At 32.6% G+C, this 22,180-nt stretch overlaps 3 protein-coding genes across 5 annotated transcripts; 2 read left to right on the forward strand and 1 right to left on the reverse strand.

Annotated features, from left to right (window-relative positions):
- The first annotated feature begins 569 nt into the window (after positions 1-569).
- On the forward strand, positions 570-5,628 carry LOC113863586 (superoxide dismutase [Mn], mitochondrial). The gene is made up of 6 exons (XM_027497223.1): positions 570-992; positions 1,426-1,472; positions 1,556-1,681; positions 1,807-1,863; positions 3,254-3,331; positions 5,205-5,628. The coding sequence occupies exons 1-6, from the start codon at positions 668-670 to the stop codon at positions 5,295-5,297; spliced, it is 726 nt and encodes a 241-aa protein (XP_027353024.1). The 5' UTR covers positions 570-667; the 3' UTR covers positions 5,298-5,628.
- Positions 5,629-11,078: 5,450 nt separating this feature from the next.
- Positions 11,079-12,812, forward strand: LOC113863595 (40S ribosomal protein S26-2). Its single transcript, XM_027497234.1, has 5 exons — positions 11,079-11,155; positions 11,239-11,331; positions 11,413-11,497; positions 11,584-11,717; positions 12,521-12,812. Exons 1-5 carry the CDS (start codon positions 11,153-11,155, stop codon positions 12,593-12,595), a joined length of 390 nt encoding a protein of 129 aa, XP_027353035.1. The 5' UTR covers positions 11,079-11,152; the 3' UTR covers positions 12,596-12,812.
- A 1,384-nt stretch (positions 12,813-14,196) lies between these two features.
- LOC113872458 lies at positions 14,197-22,175 on the reverse strand. 3 transcript variants are annotated; one of them, XM_027510037.1, is made up of 10 exons: positions 22,022-22,175; positions 20,035-20,178; positions 19,621-19,863; positions 18,377-18,553; positions 17,402-17,494; positions 16,652-16,834; positions 16,458-16,560; positions 16,172-16,354; positions 15,356-15,837; positions 14,197-15,274 (listed from the first exon to the last, which is right to left on the reverse strand). In XM_027510037.1, exons 3-10 carry the CDS (start codon positions 19,819-19,821, stop codon positions 14,546-14,548), a joined length of 2,151 nt encoding a protein of 716 aa, XP_027365838.1. In that variant the 5' UTR covers positions 19,822-19,863; positions 20,035-20,178; positions 22,022-22,175; the 3' UTR covers positions 14,197-14,545. The 3 variants fall into 3 exon arrangements, with proteins under 3 accessions (XP_027365838.1, XP_027365847.1, XP_027365828.1); XM_027510046.1 differs by lacking the exon at positions 20,035-20,178 and having other exon boundaries at positions 14,281-15,274; positions 18,407-18,553; positions 22,022-22,162; XM_027510027.1 differs by lacking the exon at positions 20,035-20,178 and having other exon boundaries at positions 14,282-15,274; positions 22,022-22,162.
- Between the last annotated feature and the right edge of the window lie 5 nt (positions 22,176-22,180).

The following is a 22,180-nucleotide window of genomic DNA, read 5'->3' on the forward strand; positions in this document are numbered from 1 at the left end:
GTATCTATTTTGAAAATTCAAATAAAATAAAATAAAAACAAACTGTTGAAAAATAATAAAATATGATGTTTTAGGAGATATAATAAAATTCTTCTAAAATATCTGTCGTTATGTATAATTAGCGATTGATTGACATTAACATGTTAAGTTAGTACATTTTTTAATAAAATAAATGCAGTACAGATTTTTCAAGTGATGATAAGGTGTTGAGGAGAGGGGACCACAATAGAAATTTTTTACGCTTGAATTGAAATCCTGTTGTCACACTGGTAGTGAACATAACTGGGATTAAAAGTGACAATTAACTTGTTTTAAATTTTGTATGTATTTACTCCTTTACTAGTTTTATTCCTGTCCAGCACAAATGGACATAAGATTAATTATATATTATTTACCTGCTTAACTCGTGACATATCTGCTGTAACGCTCTCTTGTTCACGCGTGTAAACTCATATAAGTTTATTCAATTCAAAATCATTTTTCTCAAAACTAGTTATAAAAACTGTGTAATTAAACCACCATTTTTTTTATTTGAAATATATAACTAAAAACAAATTATTATTATTATAATATATTATTTCTTTTATAAACCCACTCACCTCTGTTGGAGCGGCTCGGAATCCTCCACACTGGTGCAGTAACAGAAGGGTCTCCGTTGTCTTTAGCAATGGCCGTGCGAGCCCTATTGAGCAGAAAAACCCTAGCCTCCGTGCTCCGCAATGACGCAAAGCCAATCGGAGTTGCCGTAGCCGCAGCTTCAGCAACTCATTCCCGCGGCTTGCATGTCTACACGCTTCCCGATCTCGATTACGACTACGGCGCCCTGGAGCCAGCCATAAGTGGCGAAATCATGCAGCTGCACCACCAGAAGCACCATCAGACTTACATCACCAATTACAACAAGGCTCTTGAGCAGCTTCATGATGCCATCGCCAAGGCCGATTCCTCTTCCATCGTTAAGCTCCAGAGTGCCATCAAGTTCAATGGCGGAGGTCTCTCTTTATTTTTTCTCGATTTACTTTTTGGTTAATTAGATGGTAAATTAGGGTAACTGCGTTATTTGTTGGTTGGAATTAAATCGATTCGTGAATTGGTAATTGTGGATGGATTTTGTGGTGACCTTTGTTGATGATAAATGAGATATTAAAGAGAAGTAGGGGATATGGAATTTGCTTTACACTTTTCTGTGAATTTGGTAGTGATTAGTGAAGCGAAGGATTATATGTCAGGTACTGATGCACTGATGCACGGATACTTTGTTCAACGGTGGGTTGCATCATTGTTTTGTAATCGTGGATACTTAAACTAAGCCTGATTTTAAAATGAATGAAACGAGATTTTCAGAGACGGAGCAAGGATATATTTTCTATGATTTTTTATGTTGCTTAATTTAGCTCATGTATAACTGAGTATCATTCACTGCAGGTCATATCAACCATTCTATTTTCTGGAAAAATCTGGCTCCTGTTCGTGTAAGTTTGTATCTTGATCTTGTTTTATAGGAAGTGTTTTGTCTTCGGTGGTTCTTTTACCTAATACTTTGCCTCTCGTGCAGGAAGGAGGTGGTGAACCACCCAAGGGTTCCCTGGGATGGGCCATTGACACACATTTTGGTTCTTTAGAAGCATTAATACAAAAAGTTAATGCTGAAGGTGCAGCGCTACAGGGGTCTGGATGGGTGGTAAGTTGTGCAGATTCTGAAATTCCTGGCTTATCTTCTACCCTTGCAAATCATTAGAGGTTAATGTTTCAGTTGTTATTTGAAATGCCTTGTTTCCTTTTACTTAATTTGTAATGCTTTGCCAGTGGCTTGGTCTGGACAAAGAGTTGAAGAGGCTTGTGGTTGAAACTACTGGCAACCAGGTAAACTACCCCTTCCCCTTCCACCTCCAATGCTCCTCTTTTTCACATGATCCCAAGAGACTGTGTAGATCAGTAGATCAACTATAGCACATGAAAAAAATTTAGCGAATGAAAATAGTCTCCTTGTTTTTGGTTTGGCCTTCAATTCTACCCGTTTGTATTTCTGTTGTATATTTTGTAACACCATTCAAGATTCTTTGACGGTTTATTGCTATTACAAATAGTCTATATTCATTACATTAACACAACGAGATTCAGCACTCAAGTACATGTTCCTTCTGCTGACTTTTTTAATTTAATCTTTGATATCTTAAAGAATAGATAATGCTCTAAACAATGTGTTATTATTGTAACATGGCTCTGCAAACTGTGTTTGACTTTTGAGGCTCTGAGCTTATTTAAAGGTATAAATATATGTAGTCTCTATAGCTTCACTCACTTATTAAAATTGGTTGCTATACTTTTTTCTTATTTGGAATTGGGTCCTTACATACATTTTATTAAATTTATAGTCAAGTCCTTACCTACTACCAAAATTCTTATTTCCCCTTTAGAAAACATCTTGTCTGGTGGATAGAATGTGATGTATGCATATCAAACTATTTGTATCTGAGTATGGAAACCGTGTTTATTTGTCCTGCCACCGTTTTTGTTTTCTGCAGTCTCGTATGTTCATTTTCAGTCAGGCTCATTGCTGAGATGGAGTGATCTCTCTAGTTCTCTCATTTTTCTTTCTTTTTTTTACATCAGCTCTCACCGCACGAGGACCTGCTGCCACCTTATTAGTTTTACCTGATTTGTCTCTCTAAAGTCTTGGTTCTATCTGTCTTTTCTTATATGCTTTTCTGATGTGGCTCTTTACCCGCTACACTATTTAATAATTTTTGTCTAGAGCTAACCACCAGAACACCAACAGATCTCAGATGAACATTTTCTCTCTAGCTCTATTTAACCTCTGCCACTGAATCCATGGCTAACTTATAGTTGAAGGGTGCAGAAGCTATTTGGCATGTGTTCCTCTCTATTTTTCTAGATCTGGTAAGAGAAGTTTTAGCAATATCTGTTCAGCTTTAATGAAGTTATAGTGATTAAAATTTACAGACTTGATTACAAATTTTTATTATCACCGGGACTCAATTCCAAATTTAAAAAACGCAGGGACCACTTTAAAATTGAGTGACATTGTTGGGACAAAATATATAATTAACCCTTCCTTTTACAAATGTTAGTGGCGTTCAGGATATAGAAAGATTGTTATAGTGGAAACTGGAGAGAAGAGAAGATTTTAACAGTTGTTCCTCTTTCCTTGTTCAGGATAACGGATGCTCTGTGAAAATTTGTTTCTGGTTTGTTAATTTTCAGATGTAATGTTAGAACGTTTTATTTGCAGGACCCACTGGTTACTAAGGGACCAAATTTGGTTCCATTGCTTGGAATTGATGTTTGGGAGCATGCATACTACTTACAGGTAAAATTTTGAACTTGGTGATCCACTACTGATAGTGTGGTTGACATTATTTGAAAGCAGTTTTTTTCCAAGTATTGTGATTATGACTAACGAGAAATGTTGGCTTCTTTGGGATGGTTGCAAGTTTTCAGTCATTGGTTTTCAAATACAAATTTCAAACAAAATGTGTTTGACTAAAATAAAGTTGAATTGTTTTTTAATTCAGTATTGAAACACTTCAGAAATATAGAATTTTTTTTTTGAACAAAATAGTTACTAACTTTCTTTGTGCTGAAATTTGACCTTCAAACATGTTTCTAGAGCTTTTATGATTATTTCCATCTTGATAATTGATATTCCTGAGTGGTTCTAGTGAATCAAAATGTGAAATAGATCTTCTTATTAACTATTAACCCAAACTAATATTGGAGACAAGGAGGAAGTGATGCCATATTGATAGGAATAGAATGATATAAAAGGAGATAGTGTTATGATGAAACCAAAGATGGTTTAGTCAGAGCTCTTATTAAGCAGAAACCAGAGCCAAGGCTCCTCAGAGAATTTAAGAGCATGTTTGTTTCCAATTTTTAAAAGAGTTTTCTCTTTTTAAAAACTAAAAATACTCTGTCCAACAATAACCAAAAAGCAATTCTTATCACTCCCCTCTCCCCCCCCCCCCTCTCTCTTCCTAAAAGCATATTGTATGGTACAACCAATTGGCCAGCTCAGCAACATGTAACAAACTCTCACCCCCAACACACTTCTTTTTCTTACGTGTACAGATTTTCCATATTTTGGGCTTCCCATGAATAGAGCCCACCAGCTGACACTTCTTGTCCTACCTCATGATCCACATTACTCATATTTGGTATTCTATCACATATATTCCTCCAAAGTTTCACAACTTCATGATTAACTTCATATTAAGATGTCTTATATTGACTAAAAAAAATACAATATAGCCAAGATACTCTGGAAGAATTGGACAATCGTCCCTTTCTTTGAGTTAGCTTTTGGAGTTGAATTGGACTTGGTTCATTTCTAATATGATATCAGTCAAGTTAGGATGTTGGGCGACTCATATATGTTTAGTCCTGCGAACGTTATGCTTAAGATGTCTAGTTTTTAAGCATGAGGAGGTTGTGTTAAGATGTTCTAATACTGACAAAATACTTTTTATAAGATTTGAATCATCCCCCTTTTATCCCTTTCCCTGCCCTCCCAACTAGCTTTTGAAATTGAATTAGGTTCAGTATATTTATTTTAATTCCATTAGTTTTAAATAATGAAATGAGGGGAATGTTCGTAAATATTTTTATTTTTTACTTTTAGTTGGAATGGTTACATTTCTTTGACAGCTTACTTGATAAAAAAAGCAAATCAAGAGCTCACTTAAGTTTATTATTATTTTAAGAATTTAGGTCAATGATAGTTACAACTTACAATAGAATATTCATTTTTATTCCTCTATGTTGGTTATGAGTTGGAATTTAATTAAGATTTCCTCTTTCTCTCTATCCCCACTGTCTGGGATAAAAAACCACACATACGTGCATGCATCAACACTTGCATGTACTTTCTTGTAAGTCTTCTTAAATCAGTTGTGTTCTTTTAGAAATCGTACATTCAATTGTGCTTCACCTTCCCTTTGTTGTAAAGAATTTATCACGATTGCAGATAATGAGGATGAGACTTCATTTTCAGCAATTTTTGTCTGTTCCTAAAGAGTACACAAACATTGGAAATAAATTTGTATCATTTGTCGTCACTTAATGATGTTGAAACTCATATCGTGCTATTATTTGGCGATTAGAAAGAAAATAAAACATCAGTTTTTATTTGCATCAGTTTTTAAAAGATTTTCTGATGTATGCTTTTATTTTTCTTGTTGCAGTACAAGAATGTTAGACCAGACTATCTGAAGAATATTTGGAAAGTTATTAATTGGAAATATGCCAGTGAAGTGTATGAGAAAGAGAGCTCTTAGTCTGAAAATGCTACTTGTATGGAACTTGAGATGACAGGTTTGCAGCAGGGTTAGAGATGGAATAAAGTGATGTGATGTAATAGATAACACTGTCATTAGGCTCTGGGTTCTTTTATAGAATAATTACTTATATACTTTACTGAAGAACCACGAGCGATATATGGCTGAATTTCTTGCACTGATGGTACATGGAAAACCTTTTTACGTTACTAGTGTAATTTCATTCTTGAGTTATGGGTGTGATGTATTTTTAAAATTCTTTACTTAATGATTTCATGTACGATTTACTTGTTGTTTTTTCTTTTTTAATAAAGTAGTAAGTTCTACATATTATATACAATTTATATATTTGAAAATTTAAAAGTAAAAGTTGTATATGTCATGTATGATTTATGGTTTATAATTAATACAAGTTGAATGTTACATATACAGCTTTGATTTTTAATTTAAAATAAATGTATTTATGTATTAGAGTTAATAAAATATGAAAAAAAGGCACTGTAAGCTATATTTATATTTTTAATTTCTTTTTCTCTTGTTTTAAGTTTATTTATGTCTAGCACATGCTACTTTTGACTAAAATTATTAGTAATATAGTTAATATTAAGAGTGACGTTAATATTTAAAAGTTCTGCGATGTTATTTGTAAACAAAAATAACATCACTGATATATATATATATATATAAAACAATGTCTTCAATGAAGAATTTTCCTCTTTTAATATAGCAATGATTAGTATACAAATAATTTGAATGTGCAGAGTTTGTTAAATTTAACAGCGAGTGAATATATAATTGCAATAATTACAATGATGTGTATATAATTATTTTATGTTTAAATATATTTTCGTTTCTATACTTAACATTGTTTTTTAATTTAGTTTATATATGAAAAAAGTTTATAGATTTATCTTTATACCAAAAATCATCTTTGCTTTGGTCTCTAGTTGTCAATGACTGTCATAAAATTATCAATCAGGCTAAACGAAATTTCAACGTGGCAACTAATGAAGTGTATTAAATTTTAGTTAATCAAAAAAATAAAAGCATCTGAAACTTTATAATTTAAAATAAATTAAGTTTGATCAAGGAAAGTCGTACGACAAAATCAATTGGAACTTTATTAAAAATTCTATTGAAAGGGTTGGATTCGGTGAATGCTTTGCAGATTTGGTCTTTTCTTATTTTTTCCTTCCTCCGTGTGTATTAACGAAAATAGTGAACTTTTAGAGCAAGTTTTGCCTTCTAAAGGTACAGCTACGATGACTATTTATCCCCTTATGTTTTTGCTATCTATACAGGAAAGTTAGCTTATTGCATTTAACATAAAATAAATTCACGTAACTGGAAGCCAGTTTGTGTCGGTAAGAGGGACCTGAATTATTTAATTTATTTTATGTTGATGATATCATTTTAATTACTGAAGTATCTTTGAATCAAATTAAAATAATTCAATTTGTGTTACAACCTTTGGAAGCTTCTGGTTAAAAATTTGATTATAAAGATTAATTTGTAATTTTTTCAGTAATCTTAATTTTAAATTTAAGCGTATTATCAGCTAAAAGATTGTTATTAAATTTTTTAATGTTTTGAATTCTTATTTAGGAACTCATATTTTCTATAATATGATTACTAAAAACAGACATTCTACTTTGATATATAAAATTAAGAAGAAATTAAATAATTAGAAGCCTAATACTCTTGCATTTGGTGGTAGTGACCTTAACTCACCCTAGTATTATTAGTATCCCAAATTATCTTATGTAGTCTCATTTTGTCCTTCTTGGTATTTATAAGAAAATTAATATTGTTAGATCTTTATTTTGAATTCCTCTTCTATTCAAAGGAAATTTAATTTATTAGGATAAAATATTCTCTCTTAATTTAATTCCTCTTCTATGAGTGTAGGTCTTGAAATGAAAATATAAAATTGCAATTAATGATCTGATTGTTAATAAAACTCGTTAGAATTGTTCAATTTTATGGAAAGTATTTCACACGCTTGAAATATCACTAATGAGTTGTTTTGGATTATTGAATTGTTCAATTATATGATCTCATTTACAGTTTTCTCTCTCTAAATATTAATGTTGAATTTGATACAATTACCTTGTTTCTTCAGCTGATGAAAAAATTTATCTTAAATATACACATGATTTAGTTGTTTTTTTAAAAGCTATTGTTGTTGGTCTATTTTTTAAGTTAATTTGAAATTAACTTGGACCACAAAAAAATTAAATTTTTCTATGGGAAGTTGTCCATGACAAGTTATTCACTGATAAAAAATGTTGAAAAAATGTTTCTCTAATTTTATGTTCTATGTGTAATTGTGCCTATAAATCTATTATAGATATTGTTGGAGATTGCTATTTTGTTAGTGAATTTTAGATCTCTTTAATTAAGAGTAATAGTAGTAGTTTCTTTCTTCATTTTGCCTTGGTTTGAGTAAATGGTTTGTGTTTAATATGAAGAACAATTTTAATAAGGTGAATAATTGAAATATTTTGTTTGAAGTGACTATAGAGATTATGGAATAATAGAAATTATTAGATTTTCAATAATAATCTTATTAATGATAAATTCCTTTGTCTTTAAATTTGAAGTTGTGCAAATTATATTACTTTTCATTATGTTGTTATAGTCCCATTCACCAAAGCTAGAAAGGAGAAAAAAATATTGGTTGAACCCTCCTTAAGAATATGTTGAAGTTGAATGTTGATGGATTTATTAAAGTGCAAGTAAAAAAAGGTGCTTGTGGTGGTTCAATTAGGAATAATCAAATTGATTTTCTAATGAATTTTACACACATGTCAATGCCCCTTATTTATCAAACAATTTTATATTTTTGATTTTATGGTTCAACTTAGATGAGGCTCCTAGCTAAGCTATATCTCGTAATCATCAAATGTAGCAATAGGCAAGTCAATTACAAATTACAAAATGTGAAATAACACAATTTTTGAATTTCCAAGCTATCACTCAACCACATTGAAATTAAGGAAGGTAGAGTTCATAGTTGCTTAATTGCTGCCTCAGAGGAACTCATTCTCTATTCCAAAATTTACTACTTCATTCTTAGTTCTTAGAGAGAAAGTTCTACCTCTAAATCGATAAAACAAAGTTAAGATAAATATTGTAGACCTAACAACATTAAGAAATAGAAAAGTATAATTTAAAACGTACATAAAAAAATTGACATTAGCGAGAAGATAAAATTGATTGAAGGAAAAAAAAAAAATCCTTTAATACACTGGCAACAATGACATAAAGATGAAGGTGTGGTGAAGATATGGTTTAGAATCTTAAATTTGATTTTAGATTTGGGAAGAAGAAGATAGAGTTTTAGAATGTTAAGTTTGACTTCAAATTTTAGAAGAACAAGTTACCAGATAATATTAATTTTTAATTTTAAAATTAAAGGACCATTTAACAATAATAATAGGAAGATATTTTTAAAATAATAATAGGAAGATATTTTTAAAGATTGATGAATAAATAAAATTTTTATTTACTTTTAAATATAAAATTAAATTTATCATTTTGAAAAATTTGTATATCAAATTTCAATAAATTATCATTATTTAAATGAAACATTTAATTACAAATATAAATTAAATTAAGGTTATATGAAAAGATAAATTATTTACTAAGATTAAAGTAAGTGCTTCCTTATAAAAAAAATGTCAAGGTTTGATTCTTACTGTTTTTTACCAAAATAATCAAGATTTGTCTTGATTTAAGTCTTCAAATGATACTGAAGAATGAGTTGAATTTCTAATATACTAACACAATAAAATTGGAATCTTATGATATAATTAGAAAAAAAAAAAAAAACAGAATGATAGATGTCTGCATATATATATATATATTGGGCGTAAGAATTGGGAAATGAGGATGAGATAAACAAAATTAGGATAAAAGTAATTTTTTTTTCTAAGTTATAGGTAATTTTTAGTAAAATTTAAATTTGAGATTATAAATAAAGTTAAAACAACCGTATGCCAATTAATCTGTGTTTAATAATGGAATTAATATATAAATAAAATAGGTAATTTTATGTAACGAATATTTGTATTTACAAATAAATTGATGTTCACCTTTTTTTTTTGTGTGTAAATAGGTACAAGGAAAAAAATGTTTAATTAAAACAAGAGTGGTTCAAAGATTTTGAACCTCGACTCATAATGGGTTTTACTTATTGGGTACATGTGGGTGCAGTTTTTGTTTATTTTTTCGTTATCTCTAATTTAAAGACGATCATTGTAATAAGAAATAAATTTTACACGCCAATCTTTAAATACATATTGAGATAAAATTTGCATCACAAGGTCTTATTACGTAAAATAGAAATTGAGCCTCAGAGAAGATATAAGTGCTAAAACAAATTAAAATTTTCAGAATTTCTTACATCACAAAGCATGAAATTTAGCATTCAACTAAAGTTCATAAATCCCATTTGGCAAAATGATTCATTTAGAGAGCCATTTAAACACCCATTTATGCAGAGACAAACATTTGGACAACAAGCCAATATTCAATAATTCTGACAGTCAGTCCAGTACAAATTTCAGAAGAGTTTAACCACACCACATTAAGGGTCTCTCTATAGCATGAGTTTGAATAAAATGGTTGGAGTGGTTAAAATAAAATTTAATATACAATATTATATTATATATTTAAAAATAAAGTACAATATTAACTCAAATTTGACCATAAAAATAATATTAAATCCAATCCAATTTTAAATGATAGTCTATATTCAATGATGAAATTATAAATTTGATATTAATATTTTACCGAGTCCTTTATCTAAATGCATTTAAAAGAGAATAATCTTCTCCATACTTAATGAATGTTATGATTATTTGAGTATTCAAAAAAGATAAAAGCTTCTATAATATTTTTTAAAAAAAAAAGTATTCTGCAAGTTTAAAAGCAAATAATCAAACAAATAAAATCATACCGAAGTTAAATAAATCATCCATAAATAACTTAAAAAATATTTGAAGATGTTATCATAATTTTATTAATCCTTTAAAAGTTTCTTTATCTTTATTTTGTATTCTATGATTATTACTATAATACTTTTTCTGTTTCTTTTTATGAGAAATAAAATAAAATATTTTTTTATTATAAAAAATAAATAATAAATTTAAAATACATTAATTATTAAATTTTTTATATTCTTTTATTAGTATCATTAAATATACATGTTACTAATTATACTATTTAATATTATGTATATTTTTAAAATAAAATTTATATTTATAAAAAATATAACAGAATTAATTACTTTTATTGATACGGTGATTTAATATTTTATTTCTTATAAAAAAATCAAAAGAAGTAATATTTTAAATTTTTATAAAATTAACAACAGAGAACTTTTAAATAATTAACTCATTGACAAAATATTTTAAAAAATTAATGTGTTGATGATATAATTTTTTTTAAAAAGTAATTTGTTAATTAAATTGTTTGAATGACTAATCGGCAGATTTTCTCATTTAAAATTACATTATATTGTTTAAAATTAAATAAAAGTATAAAAAAATTAAAACATTCGAACTTGGACCTTGTAAAAATTGTAGGTTAGACAGGTTGATGAGATAATCAAACCCGTTTTCTCACACTTAATAAACAAAAACTAAATATAGTGAAAAAAGTTTAAACCTTCAATATTAATTTAATTGACCGCACAACAATTTTCATAATTTGTTTTTGAAGTTAGGGGGTGTAAACTAAAAAACAAAAACCTAGAAACCTACGTTTAAAAGGAGGCATTCTGTTTTCTCTCTCAGTTCGCAGCCGCGGAACCTTGAACCCTAGAGAGTGCCGTCGAACGCTCCGTCACGATGGTTGGTTTCAGATCTGTTCTCATTCTCCTTCGCTCTTGTTCACATGTTTTCTTCTTCTCAGTTTTCGATCTTCTTCTTCGCAGACATTCAAGCGAAGGAATGGAGGTCGCAACAAACACGGCCGTGGCCACGTCAAGTTCATTCGATGCTCCAATTGCGGCAAATGCTGCCCTAAGGTTGTTCACTTTCTTCCGCCTTCAAAATTTTTGCGTCGCATATCAATTAAGTCTTTGTTATTTGTGAAAAAAACCGAACAGGATAAGGCAATCAAGCGGTTTTTGGTGAGGAACATTGTTGAACAGGCTGCAGTGAGAGATGTTCAGGAGGCCTGTGTCTATGACCGTAATGTTCTTCTCTATCTTCTATTTTCATCAAAATATCACATATCTTTCTGTTATTTGATTGATTTTTTTAATTATTATTTGTAGAATACACTCTTCCGAAGCTGTATGTGAAGATGCAGTACTGTGTTTCCTGTGCTATCCATTCTCATGTTGTTAGGGTTCGATCTCGCACTGATAGGAGGAAGCGTGAGCCTCCACAGCGTTTCATCAGGCGCAGGGTAACTTTTATTTAACACTTGTTTTTTATTTCCTTGTTGTTTTTCCCCTATTTGTTAGTCATAGGATTATAGTGTGGTCGAAGTTAATTTGATTGGTCATGTGGATAAATATTTAGAACACTAGCAAGAGCTTGATTTTTGGTTATAATTAGTGGAGTTGCATAATGTCCCTTCAAATTTCTTATGGATGGCTATACTGTGATGCAGGAATCTGAGATTATAGAAATTGTTTTTGTTGCATTCTTGCATTTGAGCTATATAATTGAGGACTTGATTTTCACACATTTGAAACTTGTTTATCTGTCCTTTTGTGATGCGCTTTCAATTTTATTTTGCTTTATAGACTCTTTAAAAGATCAGTTCCTGTCTAGGGTGATTAAAGATTAAAGTCATTTGAGAATGGAAATGTGAAGGCCTGCTATTGAGTAGGATGGCTGTCTACCTTTTTCTATAGGCATGATATTGTGCCAAAACACGTGGAAATTTCATATTCTGAAAATATTTTTTCGGTTAAAGAAAATATAGTTGCTTTTTTGAGTTTATATAGAAGCAAATACATGTTTCGACACAGGTTATTTTAAAGGAAACAATTGCTTTTCTTCAAAATCTCTGAGGAAGTTTTAAGTCATTAATCTTGCAGTTTGCTTTAGGAGAATGATCTATATTTTCATGAATAATAATTTGATTTGGTGGGTGTGAAGTTGTTAGGAATGATTGATCAGTAGATTTTATTTTAATTCTAAATAATGACTTTTTGCTTTACTTGTGTTGGTATTTGATGAGTTTATGTTTCTCTTTTGAAGGATGATGCACCAAGGCCCGGTCAGCCTGGTCAAGCCCCTCGTCCTGCTGGAGTAGGAGCACCGGCCCGTGCTTAAATGCAAATTACAAACTGAGATTCCCTTTGCCATTTATTTTCTTTCTAAACTTCAGTTTTGTGTAGGGAAATTATGTTCTCTTCTAATTGTCCGCCCAAGTCCTCGAACTGTTATATTTTCGTTGTTATAATGTCGGTTTTGATGAGAATGGAACTTTGATAAATTATAAATTTTATCGTTTTGAAGTACCTGAGTCTTATAAACTCAGTTTTATCCTCTACACACCCATCAACAAAAAAAATGGTACGTCTTTCCAAGTAAGTTCGGCTTTATGCGCTCATTGAATTTGGTTGTTTAACAATCTTATTTTTGTCTTATATCTTAAGATGATAATAAATAATAAATTTCAAAGTATTAGTTTTAGTTAGGAAAAGTATTACTTATTAGAGGTTGATGGTTAAATGCGTTTGCAATGTTCTATTGTATTAAATCTTTCACGATAAGGTTCATGGATTGTCAGTGCGATTGAAACTCGATTTATTAGAATTATAATACTTAAACCTGACAAGCCTAGGGTTGAATCACCACCCTTCAATCGTTTTCCCCCGGTACAAGTGCAGTATTATATTGAACGTAAAGGACTACTGGAATGGACTGAACCCTTTTTCAGTTCTTATGTAGTCTACATTTCCCCAATTATAATGATGATATCTGATTTTGAGGTTGACTTTTCCTAAATTATGTTTAAATTAAAAATAAGAATGTTACTAAATTTTGAAAATTAACTGCAAAAAAGCAAGGGAACTGAAACGCTATTTAATATGAACAGAAAGGTTATGAAATTGACGAATAAATTCACTGGCATAACCATACACGTTGAAAAAAATGAGTCAGGTTTTCTTAATTTATGTTTGTAACTGATTTAATACAAAATATTGTCATAATTTCATTTTAAAAAGCTTTTCACGTACATGAAATAACAAAACGCGTTTGCCGTTGTTTGCAACCTCAATTCCTTAAAGTTGGAGATGTGCTTCCTACCCTGATTGAATCTGCATTCACAATAGGACTTGGCATGTTATAGAAGGAAAATGTACCAGTAGATATCACTTGGAGTGCAGATGCCTAAAGAGATTTAGTGAGAGAGAGAGAGAGAAAAGAGAAAAACGTGACAGAGTAATGTGATGAGACACAGAGATGAAGAGGGATGAGAGGAGTCAAGTGGATAATGACTTTATTGGGATGATGATTCCGTTGGCACATCATATAGCTTTATCCTGCTGATATTCATCCAGCTCCTTCCGGTAGTTCGTGGGCTTATTTTGGATTGGCATCTGCCTTTGGATGTAGAAAGGGAGAACTATGATTTGCACTTACCGAGAGTAGACAGATAAAATTATGGTGGTCTAGCTTGCTTTTATGTTGTATGTGTAATATATGTCAACTTGATCTTTGATAAGTAGAAATCTTTATAGGGTAGGCCCAATTCATGATTGAATGGTACTACCTTGAAACATTCATTTGGTGCTGATTAAATTTTGTTGAACTCATGACACATTTTTTCTTCAGAAAAAAACCAGTACCATAGCACATCATCTTACAAGCTTGCCTGTGCTGCGATGACATAGAGGTTCAAAGATGAGATGTTAAGAGCGTTGTATCCAATATATTTTGCTTTATCATTCAAAGAGAAATCATGTACAAGTTCATTCGGACTTTAGAAGGGAGGTGTGATTCTGTTCCTAGGGTCATGGTAAGCTATTCTCACTAAGGCAGAACAAAATTGGTTAACATGCTTACCAATGGCTTGTTCCTATGAAGTTGGAGACTACTACTGGCAACCAATTCTAGTTTCTCCCAAAATGTACATCTGTAAAAACCAAAATGGAAAATTGACTATTATCTTCAAGCTGGAATGGTCTGAACAACCACCAACTACAAAGCAACACTATAACTTCGCTGATGTTATTCTGGATATCCTACAAAAGGTCTATGCGTTAGATACTACTATCAATACATCTTCTCATTACCCTCGAGAAATTCTTCCTCAGTCAACATTGCCACCTTTGGAACTACTAGCACTGTATCTTGAGATAATGAAACACCAGAATCTTCTTTCTCATCCTTGGTTGACAAAGTTGGTTCTGTCAGTGATTGCGAATTCTTGACATCTCCAAAATCAATATTCAGTTGAGACGATGAGGAATTCTTGGCCTGCTTAGTTAACTTAACAGACTTCTGGGATTCTGACAGGATGGTCTTGCGGGTGCTTGAAAGAAGGGGGAAATCTTCATTTGACAGCTCAAATGACCTTGAATTAACATGTGCGTCTGATCTTGAATTACCATCCATTACTGCCCTTGAAATACCATCCATGACAGGCCTTGAATTAACATCCATGGTTGCCCATGAAATACCATCCATGTTTGCCCTTGAAATACCATCCATGTCTGACCTAGAATTACCATCCATGTCTGTCACAGAATGAATCTCAGGTAACTGAGCAGAGTCAGCAGACTCTTGGACTTCTGACATGGCTTTGTGAACGCTTGGAAGAAGGGGGAAATCTTCTTTTGAGAGCTCAAAAGGCTTTGAATTACCATTCACATCTGCTGTCTCAGAATGAACGCCCACTTCTGGGTTTCTTGGAGGTGATTTGTGCAGTGAATAATGATTCGTATAAGTAAATCTCCTTGGCCTGGACACTCTTACTCGCATGTCCCAGTAGGAATTATGAGCCTGCAAGATTCAACCAATGTGGAGATGAAGTGAGTTGTCACAATATAAATAGATGAAGTTTAATAACAAAAAACACTATACCATGTCCGGTATATATGTCCCTGTTCCTCGTGATTTTGCTCTTTCTTCAAGGCTGTAACTTCTTGGGGAAACATTTGGATGATAGAGCGTTTGTCCTGGGACATAGACATCAGTACCCGTTTGATAAAACATACTCCAGTTTTGCTGCATCGATAGTGCAAGGATATCAGCCTGAGAAGGTGACGATGGAGAACTCTGATGTGCAGTGACTGGTGTGGCATAATTACGATACAACTGAACATATTGTAGGCCACCATAGTAACTTTCACAATCTCCCCGGAGGACAAACTCTTGAGATTTTCCAGTACCAAATACAGGAACAGGAATGTCAACATCTGGCCTTAGTCCTTTTCCATTCCTCTCCAAAGTGTTTGTGAAAAACTTCTCAAGTGCTGCCCCCATGTTTTCTCCTGGAAGTTTAAGGATGCCCCTAAGCCTTCGAGCACCAAAGGTAAGAGCAAATCTAATTCGATGTAAATTGGCTGCAGGTAGTAAGTAAAAAGGTTGGTAAATAAGTGAAAGAGAAGTATGTGTTTTAAAAAAGTAACCATTACAAATTTGAAATATTGGCATGAAACATCGCAATCTCTAATTATTTCAGCATCATATAAAACTTTAAAGTCATCACTGGAGTTCATCTATGAATATCTGTAACAATATCTGTAGTGAACTTGTAGATATTTTTAAACCACGTGTAGATGTCCTTCAAACCTTATACGTCCCATGGAGTATAAGACTAGGATCTACCGAAATTTCTTGAAGTACAAATAAAAAATATTCACTATAATCCATTGATGCTTTAGTGGGCAGCATTACCTCTGCTGACACTACGGCCTAGGTTGTTATCATCTCTTAGAGGATCCATGATGTTCAAGAACTTAGTGGGAAATTCATGGACTGCATTCTCAGATGCCCTTGCTGAAAAAGCACACATATCCCTATAACTTTTCAGGAACTCTTTCTGGAGCAAGAACTCACCCCGATCACATTCTGGTGTCTCTGACAAGCAATCAAGTTTGGATTTATCAATGATTGAAGATTGAAAATAATCATCCCACCAAATCACTGATACATACAATTGCTTGTGCATCACATCACTTACCAACAATTTCTGGAAGGGAAGATAAGGGTTTTGGACCATCTATAGTGACATAGTTATGTTCCCAATCAAATCTGCCATAGTAGTCCAAAAACCTGTATAGCACCTGCAACCAGTAGTGATTCAATGGTTTTATTCTTCATGTACATATAAATGCTGAAAGGGTGTTAAGAATATTGATTGAAGACTTGACTCACCTCCAGAGGACCACGCACTGATGAATGAAATCGATTGATAATATATAACACTAATGTTTCCACAGCATATGTTGATAACAGTCCATGGTGTGCACCAAGAATACGACTCTCATAATAGCACCACGCTTTGATTAAGATGATACTTCGCTTGAAAATATGGTTTTTCCCAACAAGTTGGTCAACCTGAGAATTTATTTAAATTAAAATTAAAATTAGCAAAGCCTGAACATGAACTGAAAAACAAAAGAAGTGAATTTCAAACAGAAATACTTAGCAGAGAGAATTGGTAACGATCATTTATTGAGAAAATGGGTGGGGCATGAGAATGGAAAGCGGCTAAGTAAACAATTAACTCAAAATTGAGGCCACTACAAAGCAAATTGATTGAATGGAGACACAAAGTAATTTTATGATATTCTCTATAGGATCATTTGCACTGGTCTTGACCCTGCAGGAACCCCAGGAATCCTTGTTAAACCATGTAGTACAAATATGTAAGAACATAAAAGGAAAATGAGCCCAAAATGTCCACAAGAAAGCTGAAACAGAGCAGAACAAATATATAAAAATGTATAAATTTGATATAAATGACAGTTCTGACACTAGATTTATCCATACCAACCAACATATATGGTCTACTCAACTACCAAGTTTAAGCATACATAAACTGAACATTTTAAGCACATGGTATGTAGAAATCAAAGAACATCAATCAGGTGTGAATATTGATTAACAAAAATTAAGATTTACCTGCTCAAGAAAGCGTAGAGCATAGAGTCCAGCCATCTGATTGAAAGAGATGTCAACTGCTATATTTTTCACTGTGCATTTCACAAGCTGGACCTGCAGCCCATCATCCAAACATTAAAAAAAATGGTCAGATAAAGCCGAGAGATATCCTTTGACAAAATAACATTAAACACTACTTTCTAATCAGGACAAACACAGAAAGGGAGTCATAATTTTGAATATAAAAAGATAAAGAGGCAATGATGCCAGAGGAGATGCTCCTTTTTCACATAGTTACGGCAGAGTTAGTTCGATGCCCAATGAGAAAAACTGTATAGGTAACAGGACAAGGCTCCTATCAAGCAGATTCCTCAACATGATAAAAAAATGATTAGACAATAGACATTGACATGGGGGAAGAAATGAAGGCCTCAATTGAACCTAGTATTCAGGCCCAAAAGAAACACATAGTCAGGCAAATCATTCGGTTAAAGAAGCTATTACGGATCTCAAATTTTTCAATAGTAAATGAAACTAAGTAACTCCAGATAATTAATAGTATTTTGGCAATTGAATAACAATGGCAACAGCAGCTTCAATCTTTCACAACTCTCAATTATTTTTAATTTATAGATAATAGAGTGAGACAGATTCATGGGAGTACTTATCAATGAGGGATTAAAGTAGCATTCATTTAGTTATCAGCTCTATTGTTTACTTCTATTAATTTTCCTTTTACACTCAACAATAGCAATGTCAACAGTGACTATTCAGATTGTTCTAGAGTTAAGATTTTTCTGACTGTAGTGTCAAATGGAAACAAGAGTTATCCTACTGAAGTTAGGCAAACTTATATAAAACACAAGTCATAACAGAAAATGAAAAATCTTCCAAGACAAAATTTCAGACAAAATGATGTCCCAAAAAGTCATAAATTGATGATAATAATAATAATAATAATAATAATAGTTTAAATGGAAAATATTGTTTCTAAACCTGTGCACGTATATATTGTATGTCTTTTACTTGGTATTCAGGGTCCTCTCCACTTTCAAGTATACTGCATACTGCTTGTGCCAAATCCTCCTCTACATTTTCATGACTGAGAGCTGTCAAGTCAACATCTCCATCAGGAAGATAGGTTTTTAGCGGGACAGAGCCAAATGGGAAGACCTGTAGGTGGTCCACAAAAATGTAAGAAGTTCATTTACTTCACCACAGTAATGATATAAACAAAATGAAATCAACTTATTATTGGCACCAAAAAAGCTTTTAAAATTTTAAGTGGCAGTCAAGGTTTAAAAAAACCCTTTAAATTTGGAACTGAAGGCTTCTATATTTTTTGAAGTAGTGTCCAATCCCTCAAGTGAACAATGTTCAATGGAGTAATCAATTACTATCATTCAATTAAAGCATTTCAAAATTTTTAAACTATACACATTTTCATGTTACGAGAAATGCAGTTTTTAAATGGGAGGACGAAACCTACATGTTGCACAGTTTTTTTAATTCTGGGTGCAATTTTAGGCTGGTAGGGGACAGTCTGTACAGGCATGCTAGTGATCCTATGAAGTATCAGTTTACAAAAACAACAACAACAATCAAGTCTTGTTCCACTAGGTGAGCTTAAACATCAGTTCATACAAATAGGAAAAACGTTTGGTTTTCTTGTCAAGGTAAGAGGAAGAGCACAGTGTAAAGGAAATAAAACACATAGCAAGGAAAGTCAAAGCCAACCTGCAGGAGTAGGATTATATTGATCATAAGATGTGCAAATGATTACAAGGCATTCCATGATTTTAATGGTTCTTTTAGATATCTAAATATAAAATGGGAAGAAAATGGAGTTGATAGGGGAAGGTGTCAATCTGCACACCTAAGGTAGGGTAGAAGCACACAAGAGTCAACAAAATAGTCGAAAAACCATATTATAGTAGAATGAGTAAAATGACTTCTTAACATAATCAAATCTAACTTCTCTTGAAAGGAAAGAATGATAGGGAGAAAACAGAAAAAGAAATTTCCACCAGTTATTCTAAACAGAAATCAAAGAACGTTCATAGCATACATCAAAATGGATCTGATATGTACAAATCATTTAAAAGCAGCAAATGCTAGAAGAACACCCAACTAATTGTGAGGGAAGAAAGCAAATTGGTCAAAAGAAGAAAATGTCAAATTTAGAAAACCTACATCAATAGAAAGTTACAAATATGATGATAGGATCAATGTATTCTAACCTCTGCTCCATAGTAACCTCTAATCAGCCTCTGAACATAATCAATCACATCCTTTCTGTTGACCTCAGATAGCACATTTGGTTGAATTGTAGATAGTATCTCTTGGGCCCTCTCTTCAGCCATCTGCCAAAGTTCCTCATCAATTAATAAAAATTGGTTCGGCAAGGGGGATGGTAACGAATTGTCTTGTTTATCATCCATAGCTGCAGATATCAGAACTCAGACCTCCAGCACACAGAAAACCTAGACAACAGCACAAACAAAATATCTCAGCATTGCTTTCAATCTCTGCATGCAAAACAGGCCCCTAAAACTAGGATCTTTTGTAAGAGACCATGCTCATGAAAAGAGAAAGAATTAGCCAAATTACATTTGGGTGAACCTAGGATTAAAGAGTAAAGATAGAACACCTACACCTAATTAGAGGTAAAATAAATGAGCCAAGGTCAATTTATCAACTTTGTATACAAATGAGAAGAAAATCAAATTCCTGGCCACTGATACTCCTCCACAATGATTTTGTGCTTTATGTCTCCAGGAACTGTCAATTTAATAACCCTGATTTGCGAGAGGGAGAGAGAGAGAGAAAGAGAGGTGAGGAAAGGGGGAGAAGAAAAGGAAAGAAAATTTTGCAAAGAAAATATAGGCATTTAAAATATCACCACGAATAATCTGAAATTTCATAGGTAAATAAAATCAGAGTGCACCCTTCTACCATGCTTGCAATTCCAATGTAATATAGACACATTGGCCAGTTAAAAAAAGATATTTATGCAGGAAAATATGAAACAGAATATGACAAATGCGTTATTACTTACTGAAAAAAATTCAAAATTAGAGAAACGACAAATTTTAACAAAGAAAAATGATTGTGAATAAATTCAGCAGCCGAGATGACGTCTTATGGAAAGGGGAGAGAAAGGTTTGAGTCATTATTTACCATTTCTAACTGACGTTTCCCCTTTGTTGTATGCTATTATGAAGTGAATACTGTGAATTTTTCTCTTGTTAACGAAGTTACATGGAACAGGACTAGGGTATCTTTCAATACAAGATAAGACTAATAGTGACTGAATAAATTGTACACTTTCAACATTCCCTTGTTTTTCATGTAGTCCCTCTATCTATAAACCAACTTTGTATCAGCAATCAAAGTAAAATTAATAACCCTGTTTAATAATTAATCTAAGGCTAGCCTTACCTAGGATGATATAATTGTTAACTGAAGACAGCTTTTAGCTTCCTTGCCTAATTTTCAAACCGTTTATCTTCATAGATATCAGTTACTGCCTTAAAGGAACTTATAAAATTTTATGGGCATATGTTGTATAGAAAACCTAAACCAATTAACTTCAAGGGCTTCCCAGCCGGCAGGCAAATCTATCAAATCAAGCAGTTCATAAATATCTGGGATTTAGTATAAATAATAACAATAACAACCCCCAAGCCTACCAATAGGCAAGGTCAGTTACATGGATCAAGCAATGCTGTTTTGCCCCATCAAAATCCAAAAAACTAGAAAAGAACATTTAACTCGGTCTTTTTAAAGGGTTTCTTGTAACACTTCATTCTATCTTCCTCCACCTCTGTCAATTGGGTTGTCATCCATTTGATCCATGATTCTCATTGATGGTTCTATTGATCTACACATGACCAAACCATCTTCTCATTAACAGGAGTTAGTCTAACTTTTTCCCAATAAATTTTTGTTCCTTGTCTTTTCCGGTTAGTCAACTCATCCACCCCACATTTTCATCATCCCCTGCATTTTTTTCTCTCTCCTGTTGGCACTTTCCTGCCCAACATTTAATGCTGTAGAGCATTGCCAGCCCAACAGTTATCCAATATAATGCTTCTCCCTCAATTTCCTTACCCCAAACCACGACACTAAAATCGGGTAATTGTGCAGGAATTTAGTACTGTAAAACCAGATTGAATTTAAAAAGGCTTGATATATATCCTCTTCAATTTGCGAAGAAGAACAAGTCAAGGATGGGAGAGAAGTTTCCTCACCATGATTTCAGACATTACAGCATATCATAAACATGACAAATATCTAGGTTCACACAAATTCCAATTAAGCACTCGATTTGAAGGAAGAAGAGGAAAAACACAACAATAACAGTAATAATAACACCCCAATCCCTAGTCCCAAACCAAAGAAGTAAAAAAATCGTTCTTTAAGCAGGAAACGCTAAAAAAACTCCAACAAATTCAACTCCACAAATAATGAGGATCAGAGAAGGTACATTGACCAATGATCTACAGAAAACCGAATACTCGAAAACAGGTTACTTTGGGGTCTCAGAATTTCTCCCATGAAACCCCATTACAGCCATCACGTCCTGCACCAAATAATAATCACCCACAACAACAAAAGTTAAGGGAAAGAGAAGTTTACCCCCAAAAACGCAGAAAGTTTCAAGCTTTTGTCTCGGATGCAGTTGGGTCGCAAGCTCTGATCCTCGTCCCCAACGCTGTGACCACATCAAAGCCCTAAGGAAACCCCTTCTCCTTCAAAGCCATGGCCCACAACGTTGGTAGTTGCTCATTCTAATGT

Source organism: Abrus precatorius, unplaced genomic scaffold, assembly GCF_003935025.1.
Source record: "Abrus precatorius isolate BTA unplaced genomic scaffold, Abrus_2018 Scaffold10, whole genome shotgun sequence".
Taxonomy (NCBI): Eukaryota; Viridiplantae; Streptophyta; class Magnoliopsida; order Fabales; family Fabaceae; genus Abrus; species Abrus precatorius.

Coding starts and splice junctions, on each gene's coding strand:
- LOC113863586 (XM_027497223.1), top strand. CDS start 668: ATGGCCGTGCGAGCCCTATTGAGCAGAAAAACCCTAGCCTCCGTGCTC. Junction 993..1,425: donor CATCAAGTTCAATGGCGGAG/GTCTCTCTTTAT, acceptor CATTCACTGCAG/GTCATATCAACCATTCTATT. Junction 3,332..5,204: donor AGCATGCATACTACTTACAG/GTAAAATTTTGA, acceptor TTCTTGTTGCAG/TACAAGAATGTTAGACCAGA.
- LOC113863595 (XM_027497234.1), top strand. Junction 11,332..11,412: donor GCGGCAAATGCTGCCCTAAG/GTTGTTCACTTT, acceptor AAAACCGAACAG/GATAAGGCAATCAAGCGGTT. Junction 11,498..11,583: donor GGAGGCCTGTGTCTATGACC/GTAATGTTCTTC, acceptor TATTATTTGTAG/AATACACTCTTCCGAAGCTG.
- LOC113872458 (XM_027510037.1), bottom strand. CDS start 19,821: ATGGATGATAAACAAGACAATTCGTTACCATCCCCCTTGCCGAACCAA. Junction 15,838..16,171: donor AGGCCGTAGTGTCAGCAGAG/GTAATGCTGCCC, acceptor TACTACCTGCAG/CCAATTTACATCGAATTAGA. Junction 15,275..15,355: donor GGACATATATACCGGACATG/GTATAGTGTTTT, acceptor TGAATCTTGCAG/GCTCATAATTCCTACTGGGA.